This window comes from Ciconia boyciana, chromosome 8 (genome assembly GCF_034638445.1).
Source record: "Ciconia boyciana chromosome 8, ASM3463844v1, whole genome shotgun sequence".
NCBI lineage: Eukaryota > Metazoa > Chordata > Aves > Ciconiiformes > Ciconiidae > Ciconia > Ciconia boyciana.
Window position 1 is genome coordinate 26,752,394 of NC_132941.1, and position 27,729 is coordinate 26,780,122.

Genomic DNA, 27,729 nt, shown 5'->3' on the forward strand with positions numbered 1-27,729 from the left:
TTTTGCCTTTGATAAGCATGCACAGCACTGCTGACCACCAGTGTTAGGCTTGACAGTCCTTCACAGAGCTAGAGCTAAAGCTGGTACAGCTGTGAATCTGTAGAAAAAGAAACAATTTTTTTTCCGCTCAGAAAATTGAGAGTAGCTGGGAGAAAATGTTTCTCTAAAAAGCATATGACCTTATTGAAGTACTTAGTAAGAACCGAACTGACAGATCTTGCAATAAAAATGATGTAGTGAAATAATAACAGTATCTTAAACAGGATTAAAATATAATATTTTACTAGTTATTTCAAAGAATAGATTTCTTTTTTTTCCTTCCATCATTCTTATCTGTATGTTCAGACTCTAGCTAAACTCCAAACAGCTATTTTGTGTTAGGTACCAAGTGCAAATATGACAAGATAAAAGAGTTCGGAGAAAGAAATACCCTGTCTTTCTGCCCCGCCCCCCCCCCCCCGGGGTAGGCTACATTGCATTTCTCATGCCTAAAAACAAGCACTGGCTCTCAAAATATTTGGTCAGAAACCTCAGCTTGAAAAGGAGGTATTTGACAGAAATGTCACATTTACATCGGTGTAACATGCGAACAGCTTCTAAAGACAAACATTAAGAGGAATCTTGTGGAGGAGAACCTGTGCAAGGGGAAAACAAACACAATCGCAGTAGCAGAAGTCCATTTACTGCCAGGGCAGAACCAACAGCCATCGTCATCCAGATCTTGTGGTGAAACTTCAGCTATAGCAACAGGGAAAGAATGATTATACCAACCACTTCCTTACTAATTGCACACATTTATCTGTTGACTCTTCTATCTTTTGAGAGGTATTCATATTGTTCTCACAACTAGTTGGTCATATCTTGAAAAAAAAGTTTCCATAATACAACAGGACATTTTTCTCATGTGAATACGCATCTTCTTTTTTTTCTTTCCTATATCACATTGGAGAAAAATACTTTGCTCTGTATTGCTAGTGTCTTTTAGGTATTGGTGATTATGAACAGTGGCGTTTCTCAGCTCCCTATTCAAGTTGTAACACAATACACTTACTACTTTGAGGTACAAATAGAAATTATAAGTAGATGCCAAAATTTATGTAGTGTATTGTACAAGTTATGTTTTCTTAAAGTTTTTGAAACAATTCTGTGTGTGTGTTCTGACACCCTTTGCCCTTCACAAATCCGTTCATGCATATTAGCTTTGTAAAATATTCACTTTTTATCCTCTTCACCATGATCCATTTGTCTTCTCAGCAGGTTTGTGTTCAACACTATTGGAGTGGAATAGTGATTGTACCATTTAACCCAACAGCTAGCTGGGCTTGAAAATGTATCCATCCCATTCCTATTAATTACTCTTTAATGCCTATTTCTATCATGCAGACCTGTGTATCATCCTGGTTTATTTTGAAGGAATATAGCCATAGGATGACAATTATTGATGGAGCATATAAACTGGAGGTAAAGACCGTATAAAGAAGAAAACAGAACTGATGTGGGAAGAGATGAAAAGATGAAAAATTGACTAGAGAAGAAAATTGGAATGAGCTAATTTACAAAAGAAAATGAACAAACCACGGCCAGGTAACTCTCAATAAGATGAATTGCTACGCATTTCCTTCCTCTTTGCTATTTTTATCTTATTTAATCTTCTATTCCACTTTTCTATGTAACGGTGCTATACTCTTACAAACTCTATTCCACTCTTACATAAGTTTGCTAGCTGGGTGTTGAGCGAGATCCTCTGTTTGCATAAACTGGTGTATCACTATCGACTTTGGTATTGTTACTCAAATTTAAGCCAGCCGAGGATTTGCTCCATTGACTTTCATGGATTTATTTTTAATTTATTACTCTGAGTTCAGAATCAAGAGCTCTGGATATAAATCTTGAACATAAATAGGCAATTTCCAAATCTAAACAGTATAGCCACAAGTACCATACAGAAAAACAAGCTAGGCATGTATAGAACTGTCTGAAAAGTTAACCAAATGTTGCTGTGCATTTATTAGTAGTTTACTGTTTATTAAACAAAAAATCAAGATCCAAAAAACCTAATTAATTTAAATGAAGTACTGTTTAGTGAAATGGGAGCCTGTCAAAATAGTTGTTGGGGAGGACAATTAATTGGTACAAATGTGAGTGCAAATTTTGTTTTTAAATTTTTAAAGCGTGTCATTTGTAGTATACAACATATGTGCACAATACAAATTTAATACATTTTCCTCAGTGACAATAAAAAGCGCAGTTTATTAAAAACTGAAGTAAAAATTAAAATAAAAAAAAAAAATAAAATCACAGTTTTGTCATTGGTATGTGAAGGTTGTTCCAAGGGCCCATCCAGAGCTCCTCTTCATCTGACTGCGTGTGTTCACTGTGCGACTCCAAGGGCTCTTTGACATCCTCATTATCAACAACTGATTCTTGCTCTTCTGTGCTTTTCATTTTGGAGCCCCCTGGCTTTGTCACTATATTTTCGGCCCCTATAGTAGAGGAAGCAAATGAGACACTGCAAGGTCTTGTGTTCATTTTATCACTAGAAGATGGTCCCTTTGACAACGTGTTCAGTGGGACATTCTCCTCGTGTGTCACTGCAAGCTTGTCCAGTTTCTTGAATTGTTTCCCCAGCCTCACTGGAGATGTGACTTTTAAATTATTACCAAGGCAAACACGACGGGTTCTGACAACAGAGCCATTCTGTGCGATGTAGATGTTACCATTGATGTTGTTTTGAATATTCGGGTTATTAAGACGATTCCTGTGGCTAGAATCGGGAGCGCTGTCTTCTCCAGTGGAGCCGGTCTCATACTCTGGGTCGACTATCAACTTGATCCTTTTCTTTCTGGCCCACTGTTTGACAATAAATAGAAGCGTTGTTAAATCTCAGCACTATTTCTTACAGTTTCCTGCCCTTTTTCTATCTGTTATCTAGACACTCATATGAATTTTTATTAACGTGGTCTTTTGTATGCTTCCTTTTAGGTTGTACACAGATAATTCTTAATTGTTTTGATTAACACTGTGTGCCAGTTTGCATGAACATGCAAACAATTCTTTGTACTAAAAAGTTATAAGAAAGATAAACTCATTTTAGTTCATGAACTGCATAATGCGAGTCAGAGCGTATAAAAACTGTGATGTTTTTCTTCAGGTTTGGAAAGTAGTGACAAATTTATGGGGTTTTTTTTTGCTAAAGATGCATTCAGCTGTGCTCCTGTTAAGTCAGAGCGCACCTTCTTTGGAAAAATCTGAGGATGGAGGCATTACTTTCTGAAAGAAAATTTCTGTAAATCACGATATTGGTAAGCCGGTCATATTTTGACAAAGCAATGTCTCAGTCTGTCTTACAAAGAGAGATGAAAACCAACTAGATTAATTACCCCTTTAACAGAAACTGGAAGGCACTAATGATGAAGCCGTTGTGTAAATGATACTTCTAAGAAACTACTGTACTAATGGGTAAATGCTAGAAAGGTCTTAGAAGTTTTCTTCTAGAGTATTACTACATTGTAAATTCAGTGCAGAAATGGGACTGAGCAGGTATGTTTTATACGCACAACACATCAAGCAGAGAAAGATCTCAGGACCTAGACAAGGGAAATTCTCAGGCATGATGTTGGCAAAATTGGCTGGTTAAAAAAAGAAAAGCTTGATATAAGGCTTTGTGCCAGTTCCAGCCTAGTGGGATCAATGGAGATGCTTTGCTATTAAATGGAAGATGGTGGAGAAATGAGACTTTAGATTTTATATAATTTATTTTTTCTTTTAAAGAGTTAATGCAAACAATTTCCATGTTGCTGTAACTTTGTACTAATAGTGATTACACAAAACCCATTACTTATTTTAATTTATAATTGATCTTTTTAAAATAAATGCCTCCTTGCAGTGCACTGAAACAAGCTACTATCATTCTTGAATTAATAATGAAAACACTGTTATTTCACTAAGGCAGCAGATACCATCACAGTTAACTCCCACTGCAATACGTACACATGCACACAAGAAAAGCCAGTTTTTAGGGAAAGAAAATCATGCAAGGTACAAACGTGTGATGATTACTCTTAAGCTTTTGAGAAGTTACACTTTGTACAAATTACTTAGAGGCCTATTCTTTTGTTCCTGATAAAGACATACAATTTTCTTCACACAGATATATTCAGGTGGATGAAAAGACTGACTAGTTTAAATGGGATTTATGTTAAAACACTGTGTGCAGCTACAGCTTTGTGCTATATGGGAATACAAAAAAGTAGGTAAGTGATCATAAATCTAGTTCACATTTCAACTGGAATTAAAGACAATAGTTGAAAAGTTAGTATCACGCTTTGCAGCTCAACATCCATTGTCCTGCCAGAGTTACTCCACAGCAGGCTCAAGTATCTTAAAAATTCAAACATTTTTCTCTCCCAGGTCTAACAGAGACTTCCTGGCAGAGCTTTAGTGCATATGCCAGAATTTGTACTAGCTTTAAAGTACTCACTCACAAGACTAATCCAATACTGGCTCAAAGCTTTAATTTTATTTAGGCTTCTTATGGCTTATCTGGATAAATCTAGTGGTTGAGAAATGGCTCTGTGGCTTTTGATACAAGATAAATAAAGCACAGATAGCTTGTGTGTATACAAAGCTTGCATACTCTGTGTGCTGACAGCACGGATAAGAGCTCCATGAGGAAGTACATCATGCAGAGGTTGCTTCTTGTATGAAAACACAAAGGCCACTTGCGCTCTCAATAACAGAAGTCCTTCCTACATAATCACACTCATTCTGAGCAGAACTGTTCTAATGAAAGTGCTACAAGATTTCTCTATTGAATGACATCAGATATTCCAGGTTATTGAATTTTAAAAGGCAGATACCAAAATACAGAACATAGGTGATGGTTACCTTCAGCAACACTTTGCTGTTACGCATCTCAAACTTTTCAACAGATTAAAAAAAAATAAATAAAACCAGTGTACTGTTAGGTGGGCAGGGCAGAAGTTGGAAAATGTAATCCATTTCCTTTTCTGACCAAGCTCGCTTTGTACACCTACCTCTGCATTCTTGTCTTGTACATCACTGGTACCTGAAACCTGAATCCCATGATCCATAAACAGTTTAATCCCAGCTCTGCTAGTAATACTCTATGGTTTTGGGAGTGTTGCTTTGCTGCAATTTCAGTTGTCCTCCCTGCAAATAGGGCTGATGTTTACAGCAGAGAACTCATATGAAGATTAGCAAATGCTGTACGGTAGGGGAACATAAGGCGAAACCATGTATGACTTCTAAGTCGTTTCACCGTCATCATCATCATTCCTGTTCCTCACTGAATTCCATGTTTTGCCCCTTTTCCTTTCTGCAGTGTTCCATTTTGTAACAGACATAACCTGCATGAACATAGGGCCCTTAATAGGTTTGTGCCGTCAGGTTTGTCAAGCTATCCATCACAGCTAATGCAAAATGCAATGTTACTTTGCTTCACAATGTGCATAATGCAAAAAGGATTAAATCTAAGAACCAACACAATGCCTCTTTAACTACATTATTGACATTAGCAGAGAAAAAGAAGTACTCCTTCCTGCTATTGCTCAATGAAAATTAATCTTTCTAGATCCACCACTAAGTATACCTGAGTAGTCTCAGAGGAATTATATTAGTTTGGTTTTCTACAGTTCTATTCTTAAGACCCTATAGGGTTCAAATGCTGAAGCAATAAACTTTGACATTTTCTTTTTGTCTGTCTCTAGTCAAGTGTGTATTGCTTAGGAAAGACCACACAGAAGGCACAGCAAACAAGATCATTCCTTACTGCAAAACGTCCACCTACTGTCGCTCCTTTTTAAAAGGATGTAGAATCACCAGTAGTCTCTGACTCTGTAATGGCAGTTTCCAGGGTTTCATCTGACTGAGACTGACTGTTTTCCTGGGACATCTTTTTTCTTATTTTCTTTCTTTTCATGTTGGTGTCTGAACTTTGATTCTCAGTATCAGGGGAAGTAGCATTTTTAACAGAAGTGGCACTAGTGCTTTTTGTCCCTTCAGTACCTTTGGAAGTAACACTGATTTCACTTTCTAGGCAAGAAGATTCCTTCTTACTGACAGTTTCCTCCCTGTCAGTAGCATCTGTATCAACCTCTTCTGTGCTTTCATCCACGCTATCCTCACGATTAATAGTTGATTTTCCCCTCTTGTCTTCTTCAGTAGCAGCAGTTTTTGCATTGGCAGATGTTTCAGAAACTGCCTTATCTGTGTTATCTGCTGTCTCATCTGGGCTCGCGCTGACTTGCTCCACACTCACTTGTTCATCTTCTTCTGACACCTCTTCTATCGTGTCTTCTATTTCAAGGCTGGCAGAGGAGGTTTTGCTCTTATAGCTGGATCCTGAAGTTTTTGTGTAGCTCGTGTCCCTGTCACTACCTGATGCATTAGAGGTAATATTTGATTTCTGGCTGGATCGCCTCACTCTGCCACAAGAGCTACCTCCCCTACTTTTTATACTGGACCTTTCAGTGCTTCTTCTACTGCTTGACTCACTAGTCCCTGATTTGCTATATGAACTTTGCGTAGATGAGCTCTTTGACAGGCTACCAGCTTCATCACTGTCAGAGTCTTCCTCATCATCATTCTCTTCAGATGAGTCCTCCTCCGATTCACTGCTAGAGCTGGATCCAGAGTCATCATCAGAATCCCCAAAATCGTGCCCAGTTTCTTCATCTGAGTCCACAGTACTTTCAGTGGCTTCATCTTGGTCCAGAGTTACTTTCAAGTACTCTTTATCTTCTGACTCTGAACCAGAGCTACTACTCTTCACAGATGACTCATCCGAGGTGTATTTTCTTCTCTTCTTTTTCTTCTTCTCATAATCACTATCCTCATGTTCACTCTCTGCTGTGATATTTATTGAAACTCCTGATTTTGCTTCCTCTCTTTCATATTCTTCCTCTCCTTTTCCTCTTGCATGCACTGAATCTTTGCTAATAGGCTCTCCAAATTTTCTGGAGACACTGATCCGTTTTAACACATGATTTAGTTTTCTCATTGAAGGTCTGTCATCTGTTGATTTCTGGAAGTAACTTCCCCTGATAATCATGCTTTTCTCACCATCCACTTGGTGAGCTGACATCAACTTGGCATAACTGGAATCCTTCCTACCGCCTTTCACTTTCTGCAGAATCATCGGGAATATCTTTGCTTTCTTCCATGGAGAATGAGCAGACTCAGTTCTTCCTACTGGTTTGTGAGCACTGACTGCTACACGACTTAAATGCATCACTGCTTTTAGTTTCCTTTTTCCCTGGCTGGTCCTATATGCTCTTCCAGAACCATGTCTTAGATCCATCCCACCACCTAAAGGTCTACCTTCTATTTGAGCCCCTGCTCTCTGGCTTATACTTCTGCTTGAAGGACCTCTGCCTTGACTCATCCCCTGCAAATTATGAAAATGGAACTTGATTACAACTTGAAAGATAGTTACTACGAAAACTTGTACCCTAAAATAAGTCAGTAGGAATAAATGCAACATTTTTTTCCCCGCATCAAAACTAACTTACCTGTTTTAGAATAGCTTTTTACCAAAGTTATGGGGAAAGTTTTACTTCTAGAATAGGCTGCAAGTGCACAACTACCTTACTCTGCAACAGCAAAAAATACTGGCTCAGAAATGTTATCTCTTCTCACTTAATTAAAACCCATGCGATGAATTAAGAGTACAGTATTTCCGAAAATTAGATTTAAAAAAAAAAAAAAAAAAAAAGGAACATTTACTGACATTTTAAAATTTCTTTACATTCAGTTGTGAGCTTAATGATAAATAAGTTTAGGTGACTGCTTTTCTCAGTGGAAAATCACCAGTTATAGGCTGAATATTAGTAATACCCCATTTGGTTAACAATATAAAATGGAATTACCTAAGGCTATGTGCATTTTTCCTTGAACAAGAAATCTACACTGAGGGAAAAATAGACGTTGATATTAAAAGAAACTCTGCAATTCCTTTTTATTTCTAGAAAAAGGGAAAGAGGTGATGACACAAAACTACCACTCATCAGAAGGACAAACAGTGATTAGCACTGGAAGAGCCGCTTATTTGGTCTATACAGAACACAATATTCTAATCAATTACAAAATATATTTGACAAGGTTTAATGGTCCTTCACCTTGTGGCAGAGACAGAATCAACACACCAGAGACGCTTACCTCTTCTGCTGTCGATCCATGTGGACTATAGTAGTAGCCACCATCACTCTCGACCATGACTTCCCCATACTCATCGTACATCCCTGAAGGAGATAGCAATCGGCGGCGGCTCCCATATTGAGGCAGTTCATACCTGGCAAAAATGCCATTGTCTCTTTATAATGTGCACCAATGTGTCTCCATACACAGCAACAAATGCACACACATCTCAAAAGGACAAGAATTTCTTTGCTCTCTTTTCTCTCTACCTTTGAGAAGATTATTATTTTGTTTTCCTTAGCAGTAACACAATCTGAAACCTCTTCCTGTTGCAATTGGCTGTAAGCCCGCACTGCCAGGTCTCAGGGATCAGTCAAGAATCCCCCAAGTGCAATGACCTTCTTTCCAGGTACCTGATTTTTTGGGGGATCTTTTTTTAAATTGGGGGATGAAAGAGCAGGTTCCCTGGGATCAGTTCTGGAAAACCCTGCAAGCTTGTAAGAACAGCAATAATCCCTGAAGTGCTTGCAGTCAGATGGGCATTATCAGAACAAGGCAGGATGATGCTTTCCAGGTAAGTGTAACAGGCCAGATGCTGGCTGGGAACTGTGAGCAGAAAGTATCAGTCACTGAACTCAGGCTGGTGAGCCACAAAAGGGGAGGAGATGATGGAAATTAATTTCCAAGGAAGCAGAAATACGCAAATAAAAAAGTGAATATAAAAATGGCATGATAGATGGGGTATACACTCTGCAGCGTAATAATTAGATTCTTAAAGAAGCAGTGAGTTATACAACACCCCCTTAACTTTTAAAAAGAGTTTTGTTGTCAGCGCATGCCTTCGTGGACACAAAGATTAAAGTAATCCTGAGGTGAAGGAAAGTCCCCAGATTAGATGCTGTAATAATAAACATCACCAAGCTGGAAAAGCAGCGTTTTCAGAAATATATAGGAAAAATGAAAATATACCCATGCTCATAACTGTAGTAATCTTGCCCATAGTATTCCTGCCCTGGATCAATTCCAGACTCCATACTTAACTCCTGTCAAGAGAGAAACACTGATTGAATGCAAACAGTTACACACAGTATGACTGATGAAAAAAGCACAAAGAATGGTATCCCAAAGCACAAACAAGCAAAATAAAAAATGCTAATAATTTGAGGAACATTGACAATTGTTAAGAACCATAATGAGAAGCCAACAGGAGCTTTAAATGACCCCTTCCCTGGTCTATTCCCTGCGAGTGACTGTTCTAAGTCAGCTAAATGCAGACACTGGTCTGGTGTGGGACCCTGTCTCACTTACCCTGTACAAAAACTTCATTCAGTAGACTGGACTCACTGCAAATATGCTGTCACTTCTTGCGCCTCTCTCAAAGGAAAAAGCAGCATCGAGAGATTAGGGCTATTTTACTTACACTGTTTGTCAGGTCTCTTTTTTAATGTTTTCTCAACCATCAACAATCATCAGCAGCCTTGGACTAAGTTTAAGTATTTGTCTGTGTCCTACAAAAGCACCAGTGTGTCCTTAAGCCCCTTTCACACACTGTTTGGTATTAGGCTGCTCTGTGGAGTATCTCTGAACTGCAGCATCGACACAGAGCACCAGGGCTTGGGTTTTGGCAAGGGACTGTATGTCGTCTCTATCTCACAGCTTCCTAGAGGTTTTTCTCCTGTCCAATGAAACAATATTGTGTCAGAGCATCTTGCTGTAATTACTTATAATGACTGCAGAAACGACCACTATTCTCTACCACAAAAATGCCATCAATAGCAACGTCTCACAAAAGCTACATTTGCTCTATTGCTTATTCTGGAAATGACATTGGGCCTAAAAGATTTGAAACAGAAAGTATTGGGTTTATAATCCAGAGCTGCCTTTGCACTCCACAGCAGTGTGCTAATGCTTCCCTTGCCTTGGCAGACCAACTGCTTAGTTCATCTCTAGGTACAATAATCAATTATCAGATGACTGACATCTGAAAAAATAGATTGTGGTTGGACAGCGAGGAAATTATTCTGTCTGTGAATCTGGAGATGAAGCTAGGAAAGCCTTTCAGTCTGTGTGATGGAAGTCCATGGGAGCAACTGAAAGATGCTCAAGGGGAAAATACCAAGACACAGTAAATTTAAGGTATTTAAATAAAACAACATAAATGGGGTAACAATGTCAGGACTTTCCTTTTCATCTAAAAGAGTCAGGGGAAAAATTATTACCTGAGACAGACAAGTTTTTATTAGGAAATTATGTAAAAGCCATTTAAAAAGTTACAGAATAATTAAGAAATGAAAAATAGTGGTACCTCTGGTCTGAGAAGAGAAGGTCTCAGCAACTGCTGTTGCTACAAAAGAAAATTAGAAAGGGGTTAATTAAGCAGCAACAATTGAAGTGCAGGTCATTTGTGTTAAGATTGGAAAGAAATCCTAAAAGCACAGGTCCTTCAGAGCCTTTTGTACCGCAGTCACCTGGATACTTCCATACTCAGTGAGAAGTAGAACACTGCTAAGCACCTAATGGAGTAAAATCACTTTACAGTCCACTATTTCTTTTGCCTAATATAAAATCAAATTCCCAGTTTATGTGGTGATTCTCTAAATTATTTAACTCAAGAACTTCTGTCAGAGCCCAAGAGAACTATTGTGTGGTGTATGTTGGGAGACAGCAGGGAGACAATGGCAGACAAAAAATTATCCACAACAGGTAGAAAGCAAATCTATGGGAATCTGCAGTAAAGTCTGTGATTCAGCTATTAAAAACCTGAAGTGATTTGATTTCTTACCCAAGCTTCTACTGCAATACCATGGCTTTAATCCTCTATCTATATTTATATACTTCTGTGGCTTTTAACTGAGTACCTCGCAACCACAAATATGCTTTAATTCACAATACTAATAAGACAGTGAAGAATTATCTCATTTCTTTTCTCTACAGCTTATGTGTGATTTCTTTCTGTGTGTGGCATGCAGCAAGAAAAGCATGCTGACATGAGGGAAAAGACCCTGGGAGGCTGCACAGAGAGGACCGACAGGACGATATGGCTCCTCTCAGGTGTGTCACAGCTAAACTTGGGTCATTTTTGGTAGCCATGTTGTTAACTACTCTGCAGCTTCAGTTTTCTGCAAATGACAGACCAATACACATCACTTGCTGTTTTGTAAATTAGGATCAGATTTACTCAGGAAAATCAGTACCATTGTCCCCACACTCCTCCCAAAACTTGGTGGCACTATTCCAGCCAAGTTTCTTGGCCAAAACTAGACCCTGAGAAATGAGGAAGTTCTGTATCTGAATTAAGAGACACAAATTGGCTCTGCAAAGGGAGGAAAAAATCACAGCAGAACAACAGAAAGCTTGCAATTTGTAGAACACTACTGAATAAGGAGCAGTAGGGTCCAGATGTGCACCTTAAGATTATAGTAAAACTGATCCAGCTCTCAGCAGTAAATATCAGCCTTTACAATAGAAATGTATTTTGGAGAACTTTCCAATTATTAAATGAGTTCATTCAGATTTCTGAAGGAAACTCTCAATTTACTCATTCCTGGAGAAAAAGATGCTGCAAGAACGACTACACTGAGTTGCAGAGAAGGTCTGTGTAGTCCAGTACCAGGCCCATGACAGAGGGCAGCGGCAGATGATCAGACATGACATAAGAAAACACAACAAGTGTGGAGGGAATTCCTGGGGAAAATGCTTTTGGCAGTTTGTTGAGCAGCAGCCTCCTAGTGTGGAGGTTACGTTTGTGCCATGACGGTTACTAGCCCCCAGTGAATCCATCCATGCATCATGAACTTTTTGAACCACTTTGTATCTCTAAAACACCCAGTAGCAAAGAGTTTCACAACATAGGCTGTATAGGAAAAGTATGTTGATGCAATTAATATTTTAAACGTAACTGGGGCACAGCCTTACCTCTTGCTGTGCATATCCTCGCCTAGAAGTCAGAAAAAGAAAAAAAAAAAATTAGTATACTTCTGGGAGACCATATAAAGATGCAAATAGCCATTCTTTCTGGAGAGAGGTGAAAAGATAATGTAATAAGAAAAATTACTAGCAAGAAAAGAAATACATATCTACAATACAAAATATGTTTTTCTTTAGATTTGCTTTGGACATATGAATTATTGCATGGGAAAGGCTAGTGAATCTTTGGGATCTTTTCTTGCTTTAGATTGCAAATGAATGAGAAGAAATCCCCAGTCCTCAAAAGCCAGAGAGCCAGTGGACCCAGTGGAACACAGCAAAGAGAAAGGGGATGAACGCTGTGTTTGGTTTTCCTTGCGTTCCCATAAGAGAGGTCTGGCCCTGTCACCTTCTCCGTTGTCTCAGAGACCATCTACAAAGAGACTCTTATTTCATGCATCTGCTTAAGCAACGAAACCGTTTCTTTTCTACTTCTGGACTTTCTGTATCCACTCAGGACTCGCTAGAAATTGGCCTAGAGCTTCAATTACTAATTCCTTGTAACAATATTACAATTAAAATTACACATATCCTGACATTTCCTCTGCAGGGGGGAGTTAAATTATTTTTGCTATCTATAAGTATTCTGCCACAGGCTTTGTGCTTTTGATCTTATTGGGAATTTTTTGTTGTTGTTTTAATTCATTTTCTTGGACACATTCATATGCATGACAAATACACTTATGTCTATCAAGCTCTCTATTTTCACATTTTGTGCCAGAAAATTAAAATGGTTTAGACAAAACTAGGGAAGAGCAATTTAGGTCTTAGCATTAGTATTAAGGTTAAGCCTGGATTTTTAATTTTTTTTTTTTAAGAAGGAAAGGGTAAATGCTCAAAATTATGTTGAGCTTAACCTAGTACACAGACAGCAGTCTAGGGAAATTCTTTAATTACATTTGAGTAAATAATAAAGAACAGAGTAGAAGTCCTTTTAATTCTTTAATATCACCATCTATAAAGTTTTCTATTAATATTCAGCACATGGAATTGATTATCAGCATTAAATTAATGCTGTTACCCATATAATATAAAACTAATGAACATCTGAAATGAAGATTTATCATCAAAAGATGATCTGTGACTTTTCAAAGCCCACTTGGGGAACACTGTATTTAGTTTCCATACCACCTACAACAATCTTCAGATAAAGAAGGCCTTGTGTTGCACAGAGGATAAGTAAGCCTATTACTCTTAATTGCTCTCGAGTAGTCACTATATTGCAGATTAAAAGCATAATGTAAGTAATTCTCATTCAATTTGGAATTCAACTTTCTTAAAAATAGCACCACGCTGTGTTTTGAGAGATGCTTATACTTCTCACAGTTTTGTGTGGCCATGATTAGAAGGAAAAGCAGCCCCCAAAACACAAAATATACCCATTCACTCAATACAGCACAAGGATCTATTCTGACAAAAAAGGCAAAGGTCAAAACAACATAATTTGTTTCCAGGAAGGAATTAAAGCTCTCCACTGAGGGAGGAATTGCTTCTGGATAAACATTATCACTCAGACTTCACTGCAGTCAGTCAGAGAGAAATCTTCAATGCAAAATGGGAAGCAAGGCCATAGTGCCTATGATGATGTAGGAGAATATGACAGCTAGTATACACTGCTGGTACTTAACAAGAAAGATAAAACAAGAATGAATGTACATGTACAAAATGTGCACCGACCTTTCACAGGCCTGTATTGCTAACATAGGTTAAAGGAGCTGTGATTTGCCTAAAGCAACCATTTTCCCAATTACTGGCATCCCAGCAGGCATTTGCTATTTCATACTTTATATCTGTTTTCATATTAAAACCAAAAGCATCAGAAACCCCAAATACTACAGATACTACTCAGAGGACGCAACTGCTTATTGGTTTGCCCTGACTCTTAAAATGGAGGTTTCTTGCAGTTCATAGCTGGAACTGAGGAGAAAGAATCTGGAAGGGAGAGGAGTAATACGCTAGAGAGAGAGAGAGATATGCTACTGCTCAGTTCCAGCTTTGCAAATGGGTTTGCAAGGAAGCCCTCTCCACTGATGCAATCTCTGCTCCTGCTCAGAACTGAACCCAGTCAAGCTGATGATGAAAGGATGAGAGATATACCCAGGGTCACATCTGACCCTAATTAACCAAATCAGACAACCTGAAGAGGGGTCAATAAGCTTATATATGCTCAACTTCTTACAAACTAATATATTGGTTGTAATACTTTGTAGTGCTGCAGAACTGCGGTAGCATCCAGATATCTCAATGGGACAGAACTTCCCTGGGTTAGGTTAAAAATACACACTACTGGTACAGTTTATTTCCTGGTCTAATAGAAAGGTTTTTTTTTTTAAACAAAGGCTGTTCAAAAAAACAGCAGGAGAACAATTAATTCCAGACAAAATGAAACTAGGTTTTGTAAACTTTCCAGCTTAATAAAGGTTCCCGGAATGAGAAAGTAGGTGTTCCTCATTAGTGAAGAGCTGATTACCACAATCCCCACAGACTCTTCTGAGACTGATGAAACTAAATATTTAAAAAGGAGCTCCTGTGTGATGTCCATTCTTTCTGCTTAAGGAATGCCACAAATAATTGTAGCTAAATAAAACCTTTGGAGTTTGTGCTGTGACTTACTAAACACCTGCAGCTTTGCTGCGTTACACTACACACTGCAAAATTAGGTCATATTTGTCTAATGTTTCACTAGTGATGTAATGAACTTCACAAAAGCATCTTTTACGGGTCTACAAGCTCTAAAGTGGGATTTGGGTACTTAAAGTCAAATCTCTGTCTTAAGGTTGATCCACTCTGAACACGCTTAGCGCAATAATTTCTCATGCTCATCTCTGCACACTTTCCACTGTCCCACTGCCTCCACGCCTGGACCATGGCAGACACACAGAAGTTAAGTACACATTTAAGTAATCTTCCGATTCTGGCTCTTAAATCCTAAAAGTTTCTCTACCTAATAGCTGCTGAACTTTGACAATTTGCTGCTGGTGCTGCAGTAGTGCCACTCTTGGAGAATTTAGCGTCATCGGCAGGTATTCTACATGTGTGCATCTCATCAATTATACAGATTCTGTTACAGCAAAAATGCTACCATCGATAATCATTCCCCTCACACATTTAGCTACTATACATGTCTTGGAACTACAGTCTAGCCCAACAAGAGTTTTAAGCAAAGAAAAATTCTAATGTATCAGTGAAACTTGGGTGATGGAGTTCACGGAGTTTGGCTCTGGGACAAAGAAAGAGAGACTACCTTCAGCAGCTTCCAACTGAAGCATCCATACATGTCCTAACTGCAAATTTAAAAAAAAAAAAAAGAGAAAAGAGAAAAAGCCAAGCACCATAGAAATGCTGAGTATCTCCAGACAGTCTGATAAATAATTACCTTTTTGCTCAGAATTACAACACTTGATACTGAACTGAGGTTTTAGTTTTTCTTCATTATGTAATATTTGCCTTTCCCAATAAGTTTTTAAAAATTGTCATTTTAAACAAGAATATTTTGAATTTTGGCAAAAGACTAAAAGGAAACTTGCAAGTTGAACCAAACATTCATTTACATTCCAAAACTGCTTTTACTTACCATTTTTTCTCAAAGGACAAGCTAATTTACTATAATTGACATATTTAATGTAAAGGTCTGATTTAGATGACTGTGAGCAAAAAAGCCAGTAAGTAAATCCATAGTACATGGATTTTTACAAGTACTTGAAAAATCTTCACTTGGTGACACTAATCAGAGTGACTTTATTACAACTTAAGTGAGATGTTTCAGCTGTAAAGCTCATAATAAACTAGCATGAAAGTTGAAGAGAGACGCCAACAACATGCACATGCAAAATAAAAACCAAACCAATGCTTTGTACGTTAAAGAAATTTACAAAATAAAAACTTTTAACACGCAGTTACAATATAAAAAAATGCAATGGAAGGCAGAACATAGGTAACAGGAGGGAAGACAGCCAGGTTTACTGACACATCAAGACAAAACCCGTCTTCTGACTTGAGATGCGAACGTGAGCTGCGAGAAAGCATGCCAGCATAGCAGAGCGCTGCATCATCTCCCACAGAATAAGATGATGCATTACTGCAATAGCTCTGGCTCACTATTGCTGAGCCTGCTTACTACTGTTACGTGCTTTCTTTGGCATCCAATATTTGACAGTAAGATTCCTCCCAGGTGGTACATTTTATGGACAAAGTAAGATATTCCAATTACAGCTGCAGAAAAATCACTCTGCTTACCAATACTACCTACAGTGAAGGCTGCTTAACATAAAGCAGTATCAAGCCCTCTGCCATCTATGACCAATCCTTGGGTAAAAATGGACAGCTTTCCCCAAGAATTTTTGGTAAACAGACTAAGAACCAGCATCATAGAACAGTAAGATGTAGCTCTGAGGAAACAACTTGTAGAATTATTATACATTACAAATTTCCCAGTGAACAGGAAAGACAATGTCTCTCAATTTTGGGATTAGGACTGAATAACTAGTGATATACAGCAGAGAAAGGGAAAAAGTCTGAATTTCTAGAGAGTCTGAGGCAGATACCATGTGCTGCATTAGAGTCATCTCGCTCAAAATGTTACATGCAGAAAACATCCAACCATGAATATTACAATGCTGTCGACTGAGACGGAAAGCGTTTCTCAAGCTCCTCCACAACACAGCTCAGGTTGCCATTCTGCTGGTTGTGCTCAGCCACAGCTTCTGGAGTTGGCAGCTCTGGTGTTGCAACCGGTTTGAGCTTAGAAACATGCTTGGGCAGAACATGGTTTTTGTCTATTTGGCTGTACATGTTGGCCACAGACTTTTCGATTGCCGCTAAATTCTGAATGTTTTTAAGAATACCTTTCAGCTCCCTACGGGGAGGAGGCTCTGGCACTGTGGCCAGTGGCAGTACAGCTGGCTGTTTGGCAGGGGATTTTGAATGCTTGGCAGGGGAGAGGTGCTGGGTGCTAAGAGGAGATGAAGAAGAAGAAAGAGAAACTGTGGGTGGAGGATGTGGTGGCAACAGAGGAGGGGATGGAGGTGGTGGTGGAGGTGGCAGCAGTGGAGGTGGGGGTGGGGGAATTTTAGGTGGGTCTGGAATGCTTTCTATAACTTCTCTGGTCTGAGGAGCTAGAAAACTTTGGCAAACTGATTTCTTTATCCTAAAAGACGGAGGAGTTGGTTTGTGAGTTGGTGGAGGAGAAAGTTCTTCAGGATAGTCGTGGTGAGTGATGATTACAGAGGGGCCCGCGGAGGCCTCCGGTTCAACTACTTCAGCACAAGGTGTTGGAGAGGACAGAGAAGGGCGAAGGCAAGGAGAAGCAACCACACTTTCAGGAGACTGCTCTAGCACATTCTCTCCTTCTTGGAAACAGATGCTGTGTGTTGGCGACCGGATAGATTTCACATCAGGAGATTTCACTTGCTTCATTTCCTGCAAAGCCTGCTGCTCAAACTGTCTTGCCTTCTCTTTTACAGTTAACTTGGGGCCACTTATTTTTTGAAATAGTGGACTGCTAATATCAACACTGCTATGTTGATTTTCAGTTCCTTCATTCTCTGCTTTGAGTCTCTCCTGTTGCCACTGAATGGGGTCCATGATAACTGGCCTACTCGGAGAACCAGGTGTGTGTCTCTTAGTAACGCGAGTTGGTACCGTCCATACACGGTGACTGCCTCCCAAAGAGGCATCTCTCAACGCTAGTCTTGAAGGAGAAAGAGTATCTAGAGTATCATTTCTTTTCCGTAGAAACCCAGCAGGAGCAGGACTTTGAGTGACACCTTCCACATATAAGGGGTTTTGAGTAGTTAAGGGGTTCTCATCAGATAAAAAAGTAATGTTACTTGAAGATTTGGGGAGATTATTGTTCAATGATCCATTGATATTAGATTGCTTGTGAGCCTCAATAGCACGGGAAGCAAAGCTGCTTATAACTCTCTGACGGTCTCCTTCTTCTAAGACTGACTTTTTTCCCCTGCTTTGTTGGAAATGGTAGAGAAGAAAAAGACTTGAAAGAAAAGAAGATAATCACATGTGAGGAAACATGCATGGACATAGATACTTATGAGAGAGAAAAAAAGAACTTATGATATGAATCAGAACCATTAAATTACTGCTAGCAAACTACTATCCAACAGAAAGATCACATTTACTAGACTACTGGGCAAGACATTTACTTTTACATCTTCTTTAGGGGAGAAGGACTTGAGGAGGAAGAAAAATCAAAACAAATTTTCAGCTACTCAGCAAGTTCAAAAATAAATTAACCTCTTAAAAAAACCCCCTTAGATTTCAAAAGTATCAGTCAATACTGTACACTAACTCCCCAGTGACACAAAACATCAATGCTATGTAGTTATGCGATACGGCTTCTCTACGAGATAATATGGAATCATGATATGTATACTGTATGTATGTATAATTGTGTCTCCATCATTCAAACGGCAGTGGCACTGTGCCATACTGGATATAGCCAACACTGAATATTCACAGGGATTTTTACATTAAACCTATTTATACTAATTGTGCATCAAAACTCTGCTATTTTATAACACACATGTACGATTAGGCAACGTTTAAGTGTGCCTGCATTGCCTTTTAAGGACTGGCCATAGGCCACACACAAAATTAGAACTGTGGTTCGAGCCAGTGGTGAGCCTGAAACTACGGCCCCAGGAGGAGTCAGAGGTGCAGCTGGGCACACCTGAAGCATAGACCTGTAGTGTCTCTGTGAGGTGGCCAACGGGAGCCGAAGCCAGTCAGCTGAGATGGATGTTGTACTCAGACCATTCTCCTGACACTGATTCTTAAAGAATTACCAAGCTGGGCATCATTTCTTGCATTTACGATACACATATTGATGCAGAAATATCATTATGTGTATGAATTTAATCTCTGCACCATGTTAATCCGAGAGAAAAAACCCTGCAGTTGGATTACATTGAATTTCTACCCCAAAAAGTCTCACCATTTTCTGGAAGTCATCTAGCACCTCTGAGTGCCTCATTAACTTACCTTCCTCAAATATTTTTAATACCACAAACTTCTGAGCAGATTTTAAAATAAGCAGTATTTTAAAATCAATATTCCCAAACTGCCAGCTAGAAAAGTGTGCCCTTAGAGCCCTATTTTAAATAATGCTTACCTGACACTGAAAATAAACTTATTTCCCCCCAACCTGTGTCAAATTTAAGATATTGGCCAATGTCAGATAGAGCTAAAACCAAACCCCTTATCCTTTCAAAGAGAAGATTACCCTCGTCAGCAATGAGACTGAATCAAAATGCATTTCTATTACTGCCATATACAAATTTATCATAACTAAACAGATGGGGATCCAGCACGGGGATGCAAAAAAAAAAAAAACAAAAACCAACCAACCCACCAAAAACCAGTCTTAAAAAGGACACCCACTCTAAAAAGCTCTCTGAAATATTAAATTTATCTGTAAGACAGGCTATGGTGAGAATATGATGGTATAAGGGGACATTATGGTAGAAATGGGGTATAAAGATTGCATTTCACTTTTGTACAATTCATTTATAGCCTCACTACCTCTGCCTAATGCTGGTACTCCACATTTTGAATGCTATACTTAAAACCTTCCTATTTTGTGTGGTTAAGCAACTGCAGCTAAAGTATAGCGTGAGTACCAATGACTTCTACACACACACAAAAAAATAAAAAACAACATATAAAACTACTTTTAGCAACTTAGAGCTGTCCGATATTTTCACAAAACCTTCTAAGTTAAAAATTCTAAGTCTTGTCTCTAACAAAATTTGATTTGTATTATTTGGCATTTAGATAAAAAAGGGTTAGGCTTTGTTAACAAAAGGAATAGGGGAAAAATTACATTTTACATGATTACGTGAATGCTGGAATATGAAGTTTTAGAACTCTTGGCCAGATTGTTCCCTCTTTTTTGGTGTTGTTTTTTCATATCTCAGAAAATATTACCAAATCTAAATTAATGGAAATTTAACCTCTGGTGGTTAAATATTCCCTAGCAAAACTGAAGAGAAATTGAAATAACTAGATACTGGATAGGACTTAAGAGGAGATTTAATCTCTCTTAATAAGTTATTTAATATATAAAAGTCCCCCAAAGGCCTGTATTTAGAAATGAAACACATTTGCTTCTTAACTTTTGTTTCTTGTTTTGACTGGGAAATCACCCACACAGAGAAACTACAGCTTCTTCATGGTCACAGGAACCTCAGAGGACCAATGAGAAGAATCACTGCAGAGTACACAGCTTACTCTCCCATTTGTGAATAACACCCAGCAAAGCCACAAAGGGTTATACCAGTGAATAAACTCTCCCCAAGCACTGCAGTTCTCCAAAAAACAGTATGCCTGAGGCTTGCCTTTGGGCAGAATATAACTGTCTGAAAAATAATTGACTTCACACTAATAATAAACTAATTCTTTATCCTAAAGCAGCATACTTCGAGGTTGGTCAAGCACCCTCAGTCTATTTAGAGGGGAGAGAAATAAATGATTCTGAACTTGAAGGAAACCCTCCAGTAGAAAGCTCATGCAAGATGACATAACCTTTATGATACTGGAACAGATTATTTCAAAAGCTTCTCAGTTCCTTCCTCGCTTCACATGATGCCTCTCAATGACGAGGTTATCCTGCAATCTTTTTGTGTTTACGTATAAGTATTTTAATCAATGAGAAACATCAGCTCACCAGTTTGAAGCACATTTCTGTAAATTGAAAGAAAAGTACCTGCCTTGCAAGGAACTGTAAACAGCAGACAAGAAAGATTTTGCTTGCATCCAATTGTGAGATCTTAAGTCCATAAACTGAAAGCAACACCTCAGTGTTGGTTTTGTTTGTTTTTTTTTTTAAGGTAATAGGGCTACTTAGCTTTAGAAATAACACCATTCAAGTTCAGCAATCATACTTCACCTCTACTTCCAAGAAAAGGATAAAGAAGCATTGAAGTATTGAAACTTCACAGTAAATGTCTTTCCTGTACTTGATCAATGGACAAATAAAATATGAGTTTCAGATTGCAAGGTTTAATGGGAATTACTGAAAGGAAAATTAACTAGCATTTCTACTAGCTACAAATATTAAGACAATTAAATGAGCTTACTTACTGATGCCTACGTATCCAAAGACAGAGAAAAATGAAAATTATGAGACAAGGCAGATTTAAAACTAAAGAGCTTAGTTCCATTTCATTTGCTATAAACACCAAATTAAGAAAACAAGACACAAGGCAGCACTGCAAATGAAAGATGACTGTCTTACGACAAGTAAAGACAGGAAACATTGTACTACAATTCATGAAAAATGTTAATAAAAGGTATTCCCAAAGAATAATTTCCTCAGGTATACCAGTGCCTTGAAATCAAATATTTGACAGAAAAAAAAGATAATTTGTAATTATTTTTATTGAAACATGTTGTTTTCTTTAAAATCCTAAGGATTTTCATGTATTTTGTAAGGATTTTTACTAGTTTATGTTTAATCAGTTCCTTAGCATGATGGATATGTGTATATCTTAGCTGTATGCAAAGACATCTGAGAGAAAATATTCCAAATATGGTATCTTTTTTGGGGCGATGAAAACTATTTTTAGTTAAAATGAACAGAAATCTAAGCCTCAAAGTCAATATTGCAAATCTGTAAATGTGCACCCATATGTTGCAGTACTAAAACGTAAAAAAATCTGTGCAGGTAAAAACCCAACACAATGAGGCTTGTTCTGGGTTTAGCATAAGGTATTCATCAGTACAAAACATAGATTCATCCACTGGGATATCCAGTTCCTGCAGATAATCAGCTTTATATCACTGCCAGTAAAATAGTAGAAGTGAGTAATTAATTTCAGTAGAAATTTAGGTAAATGCCAAAGAAACATGAATTTTATCCAGCAGGGCACCTCACTGTATGTGTAAGTGTACAGATGTGATCTCATGTGGTTCACAAGCAGAAGTGCTCACATTCAAAAATGCAACTATAAGCTACTATTGAACATACATTTTTCCTCCCTTCCTGCCCAAGCAGTAACACATCACAAAGGCAAAAGGCATGGGAGGAAATTCAGCAGTTAGGAGAAGCTATTCTTGCTTCAAGTATGGCTCCTATATTTACACAGAAAAGCTCAAGCTCTGGAATTATTTCAAACTCAGAGAGTGCACTCAGATGACCAAGAGTTAAAGCAGCAGTGATACGCTTTGTCATGCTTCCTTAACATTTTATAAACTCAATCACAGCATCTGTAAAATTTCAACTTTCTCAGTAAAACAAATAATGATTGAAAATAGAACAGAAGTTGGGCAATCCTCAGCAACACCACCAGCAGCTCTCTCTCTACCTGCCTCCAAACATATCATTAATACTATGCTCTTCAGCATTACTTGGTTTTAAAATATAAACACAGACGAGTAAGCATGGCAAGCTTATCAACAACCACCCTGTATGATACAAATATTAATTGCCTATTCTCCCCTGTAATATTCTCATACTGATAATTAAATTGTTGTTGGAGTCCATAAACTTCAGATTTACAGAAGCATGAAAAAGTAGGCATCTTTGCACTATTATTATTTTACAAGCATATAATAGGTAAAAGATTGATTCATTGAACTGCCAATGGTTTCTCTATTTTGATAGTTCCTTTATCTTTAATTTCAATGTTCAAACAGTTTCAAATTTAGAACAAAACCCCCCACTCTACTCAACAGAATATTTCTTACTACACCAAATGGGGACTTCGGGGCAGCAATTTCATTGGATGTGTTTAGTCAACAGCTTTGAAAAATGTGGCATGCTGGCCTGGATTTGCAAAGGCACTAAAGAGGCCCAGTCCTGGCTCACTCTGGTAGCAATGGCCTGCTATAGGCTCTTGCTTACAAAAAACCATCTGGTTATACCCTGCTTTTTGCCAGCTTAAAACCTGTTAAAGATTCCCCCCATGCACTACAAGAAATCCCCATTAGCAGGTTAAATTGTTTTTTCTTTCCTTACAGATTTGTCCTATTTATTTTCTGGATGTTTGAGAACCCCAAGCAGCTGGGGAAAGACCCCTTCATGAAGAAAAGACTTTTTGACGTAGACTGTATGAAGTGACATCCCTGGAAAGTGAATCATGGCTTCGGTCACTAACAATTTTATTGATGTATCACAAGGAATACTCACATGGTGCTGTCGCCAAGCTCTTCATAGAGGTTATTGGCAGTGGTGCTTGCTGGTTTGCCTGCTGGTAAAGCCATCTGGATTCTCGCAGTCTTTGCACATTCAGCTTGCCGCCTTCGGTAAGCCATGTAGGGAAGGAGAAATACTCATTAGAAACACTCTATACCCTAACAGAAGCTGAGATGTAAAGTTTTCTATGTTTTTCCTACAGTTTTCAAAACATCCCTGCATTTTGTCCTCTTCAAAGAAAAGTAATAACATGATAATCTTTTCCTGGCTTTTTCATCTCTCTGTTACTTGTTCTCTCTGGGTGGAATCCCAGAGCTTCCCCTGGACAGAAACCTCCTGAGCAGCAGTATGTCACTGCCCTGGCAGGTATCTCCCAGGAAATAATGTATGTGCTAGCTTTGACACTGCTCTCATTAGGAGGTTTATCTGTTTTGGTTGCCCAAGACTAACAGTGGAGAGAGTAAGCTCTTTGGTCAAGTGCTTCATTCAAGTGCCAAGAAACTGTAATTTTAAACACAAAGAGTCTCTGTCAAAGTTTAAGTTATCACTTACAACTCCTTTCTCATTAGAGTTGGCTGGGAAATTTCCGTCTCAATGAACGGTTTTCCTGATAAAATTATTTTCACTAAGAAACAGATTTCGATTTTCTAGCCAGAAAACAAAGCCTGTGGCCCCTCGTATGCGTAACTAGGGGAGCACCACTGAGGTGGCATGACTGATCCTACCTTTCTTTGGTTTTGAGGGTGGTCGATACTTGACCCTTTTTAGGGAAGTCTCCCTATGCACTCTAGCCTGACATGCACTTGCTTGCTTGAGGAATATCACACACATGGAAATATTTCCTTTTATCTCTGCAGGAAACAATGTCCTGAACAACGGTATCTTTCATGTGTGCTAGCATGCAATAATAAAATACACTGAGTAGCCATATAAGTAACTTTTAACCTTGCCATGCAAGGTGTTCAGGAACAAGTTGGAGTATAGGAAGTAACTCTTACTGAATGTCAACTACCCCTTCTTAAAAATAAAGACTGGTAGACTGTCAGTATTCCTGTGCCATCTATTAGAAACAAAGCTGAAAATAAGTACTTACTCTTTGAATCTGGTTTGTTATGCAAAAAAAGACAGAGAGATAAAAAGGAAGGTTAAATGAATTCTGTTTGCAACAGTTGTCCTAAACAGTGAACCTAATAAGAGTAATAAACTAGATGCTACTTAATTATTCCACACACAAAATTACAGAATTAATGACATGTTTAAAGAATCATAATTTCCAGAGCTGTACAGTGTTTAGCTGCTATTTGTTATACTCTTGAAACAATTTTGCAGTCAGCATAAACATGAATTACAGTGGGGAAAACTGCTTTGGGCTTACAGAAAACAACTCCCTGCCACACAAACACACAGAGAAAAGAGTAAGACATGAAAACATGAATATACCTCATGATATTTCTTTAACAGGTGGACTATTAGGAGGGCATTTTTACAACTGTTTTCTCATTTTAACATGTTTCAAGAATCTTATAGAAAACATCTTCAGTAGTGAAGGAGTATTATTTTTGGTTGCTATTTAGAAGATACCGGTCTTTTGTGATTAGTAAATAATACAGTCTTTATAGTTACCTTATGGGGTTGTACTGGATAGTGTATTTCAAAGACACTATTTAATAGAAAAGAATAATGATGGTTTCTGGCTTGTTTACAAGTCATAAATGTAGGCACTGAGCTGCACTTTGACAGTGATAATTTTATAAATTAAATTAGTTTTCAGTAACTATTAGTTTTAAAAAATTTAGTAAGCTGATCACTGATCTGGAAAGTGCTGAAAAATGGACCTACTGCACATAAAAAGTTTTAACAGTGAGAAAATCTTAACATTTCCATTGTATGTGCTGTGAGTCCGACAGTTACATTTATCCCGCTATAATCTCAGGGAAAATATTGAAACTGATTTTGAAAAGGAGAAAAAAGGCTGTAATGCAAAAACAAACCATAAGGCTCAGGATAGCTTTTGGTGTTGATGTTAACACTAAAATTCCTTTTATTTTCTTTGGCACTCTTCAGTGATACATTTTTCATAAAAGTGTACTTTATTCACATTGGTCTGCTATAAATCCAACTCCAAGTCATACTTCTAGACAACAAAAATGTGATTTTTTGATGAAATGAAGTTATGCAGATACCTTAAAGCTCTTAAAAGAGATTGATAATCTTGTGATAACCTAACAGATGTCAAGGAAAAATAGTGCTATTAGACTTCTTAAAGAAACAAGCAATTCAGATAACAACAACAACAAACTAATTGTAGGTGGAACTGGTTCAGTAGTGTTTCACTGGAAGCAAATTTTATATACAATTTTGGGAGAAGTAAAGCAGCTTTGAGAGGCACTGCCATCCCAATGGCGCAGAATTTTGTCAAGCTCTTTCAAAGTCCTTTAAAATTGTTTTTTCCTTTGACCCAAATTGTTTGGAGAAACAGGGATGTAATTATAATCCAAAGAACGTGCAGTAACCATCAAGAAATGGCTATCCTTGGCTGTTTTTCTGGTGTCACTAAGGAAAGTGCTCTCAGGCAGGCTGCTGTTTTTTCATGTAGGATATGCTTTTTAAATTATGAGTAACATAGTGCTTTGCTAACTCCTAACTGCAGTGCAGAAAGGAAAAATGCACAGTTTAAATCTCACCTGGCATATTGTACCACATCTATTGCAGCATTCAGATTGTAATTGCTTTACTGTAATACATGTATATCAGCTCTTCCATGCCCTCTCCTCCCACAGGCTGATGCAACACTGCAGCAGGAGTCTGCACAGGCACTGACACTTCATTGCGCTCAACACAATGAAGGGAGCAGATGCCAAAGCATTTTTTGTAGAAACAAAACAAACAAAAAAGAAAAACAAACAAACAAAAAGTCCAGCAGGGCTCTGGGAAGTCCTTCCTACATGGTCCTGTGGAGCAGAGGTTTTCCATGATGAGGACATATTACATTCCAGCTAGTTCACCAATTTTAAAATGAAGATAGAAAGATATGGAGATACAGACTGATATATACAGAAATTGAATATAGCCATTTATTGGGGAAGAATTCTTTATATTTTGATTTTGTAATGATTGGTAATTCTTTGAGTGCTCAGAGCATGCATGTGGAATTAGAAATCTTTTATGAAAAGAAATTAAAGAATAAATATACAGCCTTTAAGACCAAATGCATTGATTTTAAATATGAGTGGACCTGAAAAGGCTTAGTTGAGAGGAACTTGTTAGCGATGTTGATCCTTTAATTAGTCTATTAGCCCAATTACTTAAACCTGTTAAGTCTATGAGAGGTGAGCAGAAATATAAAGAAGGTTCTCTGTGGTGTATGCTGCTTTAGAGAGTGCTAAAATAGCACAAAATCAATTCTTCATGAAACATTTGTAATTAAGAAGTGTACAGCTAGGGAAAAAATATAACTGTGAGTATTTTAGGATGTAAACACAAAAAAGTTTAGTCCTCTTATTTTGCCCAAGCTACACAATTTGATTTTTTGATTCATTTATTGAAATAGAACCTTTCTCCTCTTTTTTTTTTTTCCCCCCCATGGAATTCAGCTCTGAATCTACACTTGTGTTTCAAACATCTGGCTTTGGATCTTGTCTTTCGGCATGTATTCTAAAACAGTTACCGCACCACAACTTTACAAAGTATATCAAGATGCACTTCCCATGCATTTTCTCTTTTCATGCACAGCCCACATCAAGCAGTGACCAACTCTTGTGGTGAGAAGGAAATTAAAATTATTTCCCTGTATAATAATTTCCTTGCAATGAAGGATAATTTTCAAAGCAGTTCTGCTAAGAAATGTAGCATCCCTACAACAACGTTGCTACCACAAAAAGGAGTACTTACTGTCTGTAGCTGACCATAACTATTAAAATAGCTGGCATACAGCAAAGGATGATTATGACGGCCAGAGCAAGTAACGCGCCTTCTGTGTAGCCTACGGCTTGCGCCTGCTTCTTGACATTTGCTACCACGTCTGGGGTGCGGATCTCCAGGATGCGTCCCCCCTGCCCCAGGTATGGCTGAAACTCCTTATTGATATCCAGCAGTTTGCCATCCAGGAACCTTCAATGTCACAAAAGAAAACTATTACAGCCCAGTTCATTAACTGTGTTTGAATTACTGCATAGTTGGGTTAATAACTGTGGTCTGATAAAGCACATACCTCTTCTTTATATGCTTAAGAATATTAGTAATTCCCTGTAATCCCCGTGTTAGTGATAACTCTAATGTACTTAATACCAGAACACAGTTTAAACACTGAAAAGGAGAGGTGAGCTGAAGCTTATCCTAATTTCTAGGGGCAAAAAGTTCTCCATGCCATTGAGAGCAGCATGGCAAACAGCTTGCTTTGTGCTTTTTCCTTCAGTGGTCTGTTGCAGAGGATTAACTAACCCTCCTGCACACAT

At 38.1% G+C, this 27,729-nt stretch overlaps 1 protein-coding gene across 4 annotated transcripts in view; it reads right to left on the reverse strand.

Annotated features, from left to right (window-relative positions):
• Positions 1-2,295: 2,295 nt before the first annotated feature.
• The window catches only part of PCDH15 (protocadherin related 15), a 378,762-nt gene continuing 353,328 nt past the window's right edge, over positions 2,296-27,729 (reverse strand). The window contains exons 29-36 of one of the 4 annotated variants that reach the window (XM_072869956.1): positions 27,167-27,385; positions 23,270-23,380; positions 12,073-12,094; positions 10,463-10,501; positions 9,127-9,200; positions 8,179-8,311; positions 5,942-7,408; positions 2,296-2,850 (exon numbers count right to left, since the gene is read on the reverse strand). In XM_072869956.1, coding sequence (XP_072726057.1) covers positions 2,296-2,850; positions 5,942-7,408; positions 8,179-8,311; positions 9,127-9,200; positions 10,463-10,501; positions 12,073-12,094; positions 23,270-23,380; positions 27,167-27,385 — 2,620 coding nt within the window. Of the gene's footprint in view, positions 2,853-5,873; positions 7,409-8,178; positions 8,312-9,126; positions 9,201-10,462; positions 10,502-12,072; positions 12,095-16,731; positions 18,116-23,269; positions 23,381-27,166; positions 27,386-27,729 lie in introns of those variants that run through there. The other 3 variants (XM_072869957.1, XM_072869959.1, XM_072869958.1) reach the window with 3 other exon arrangements.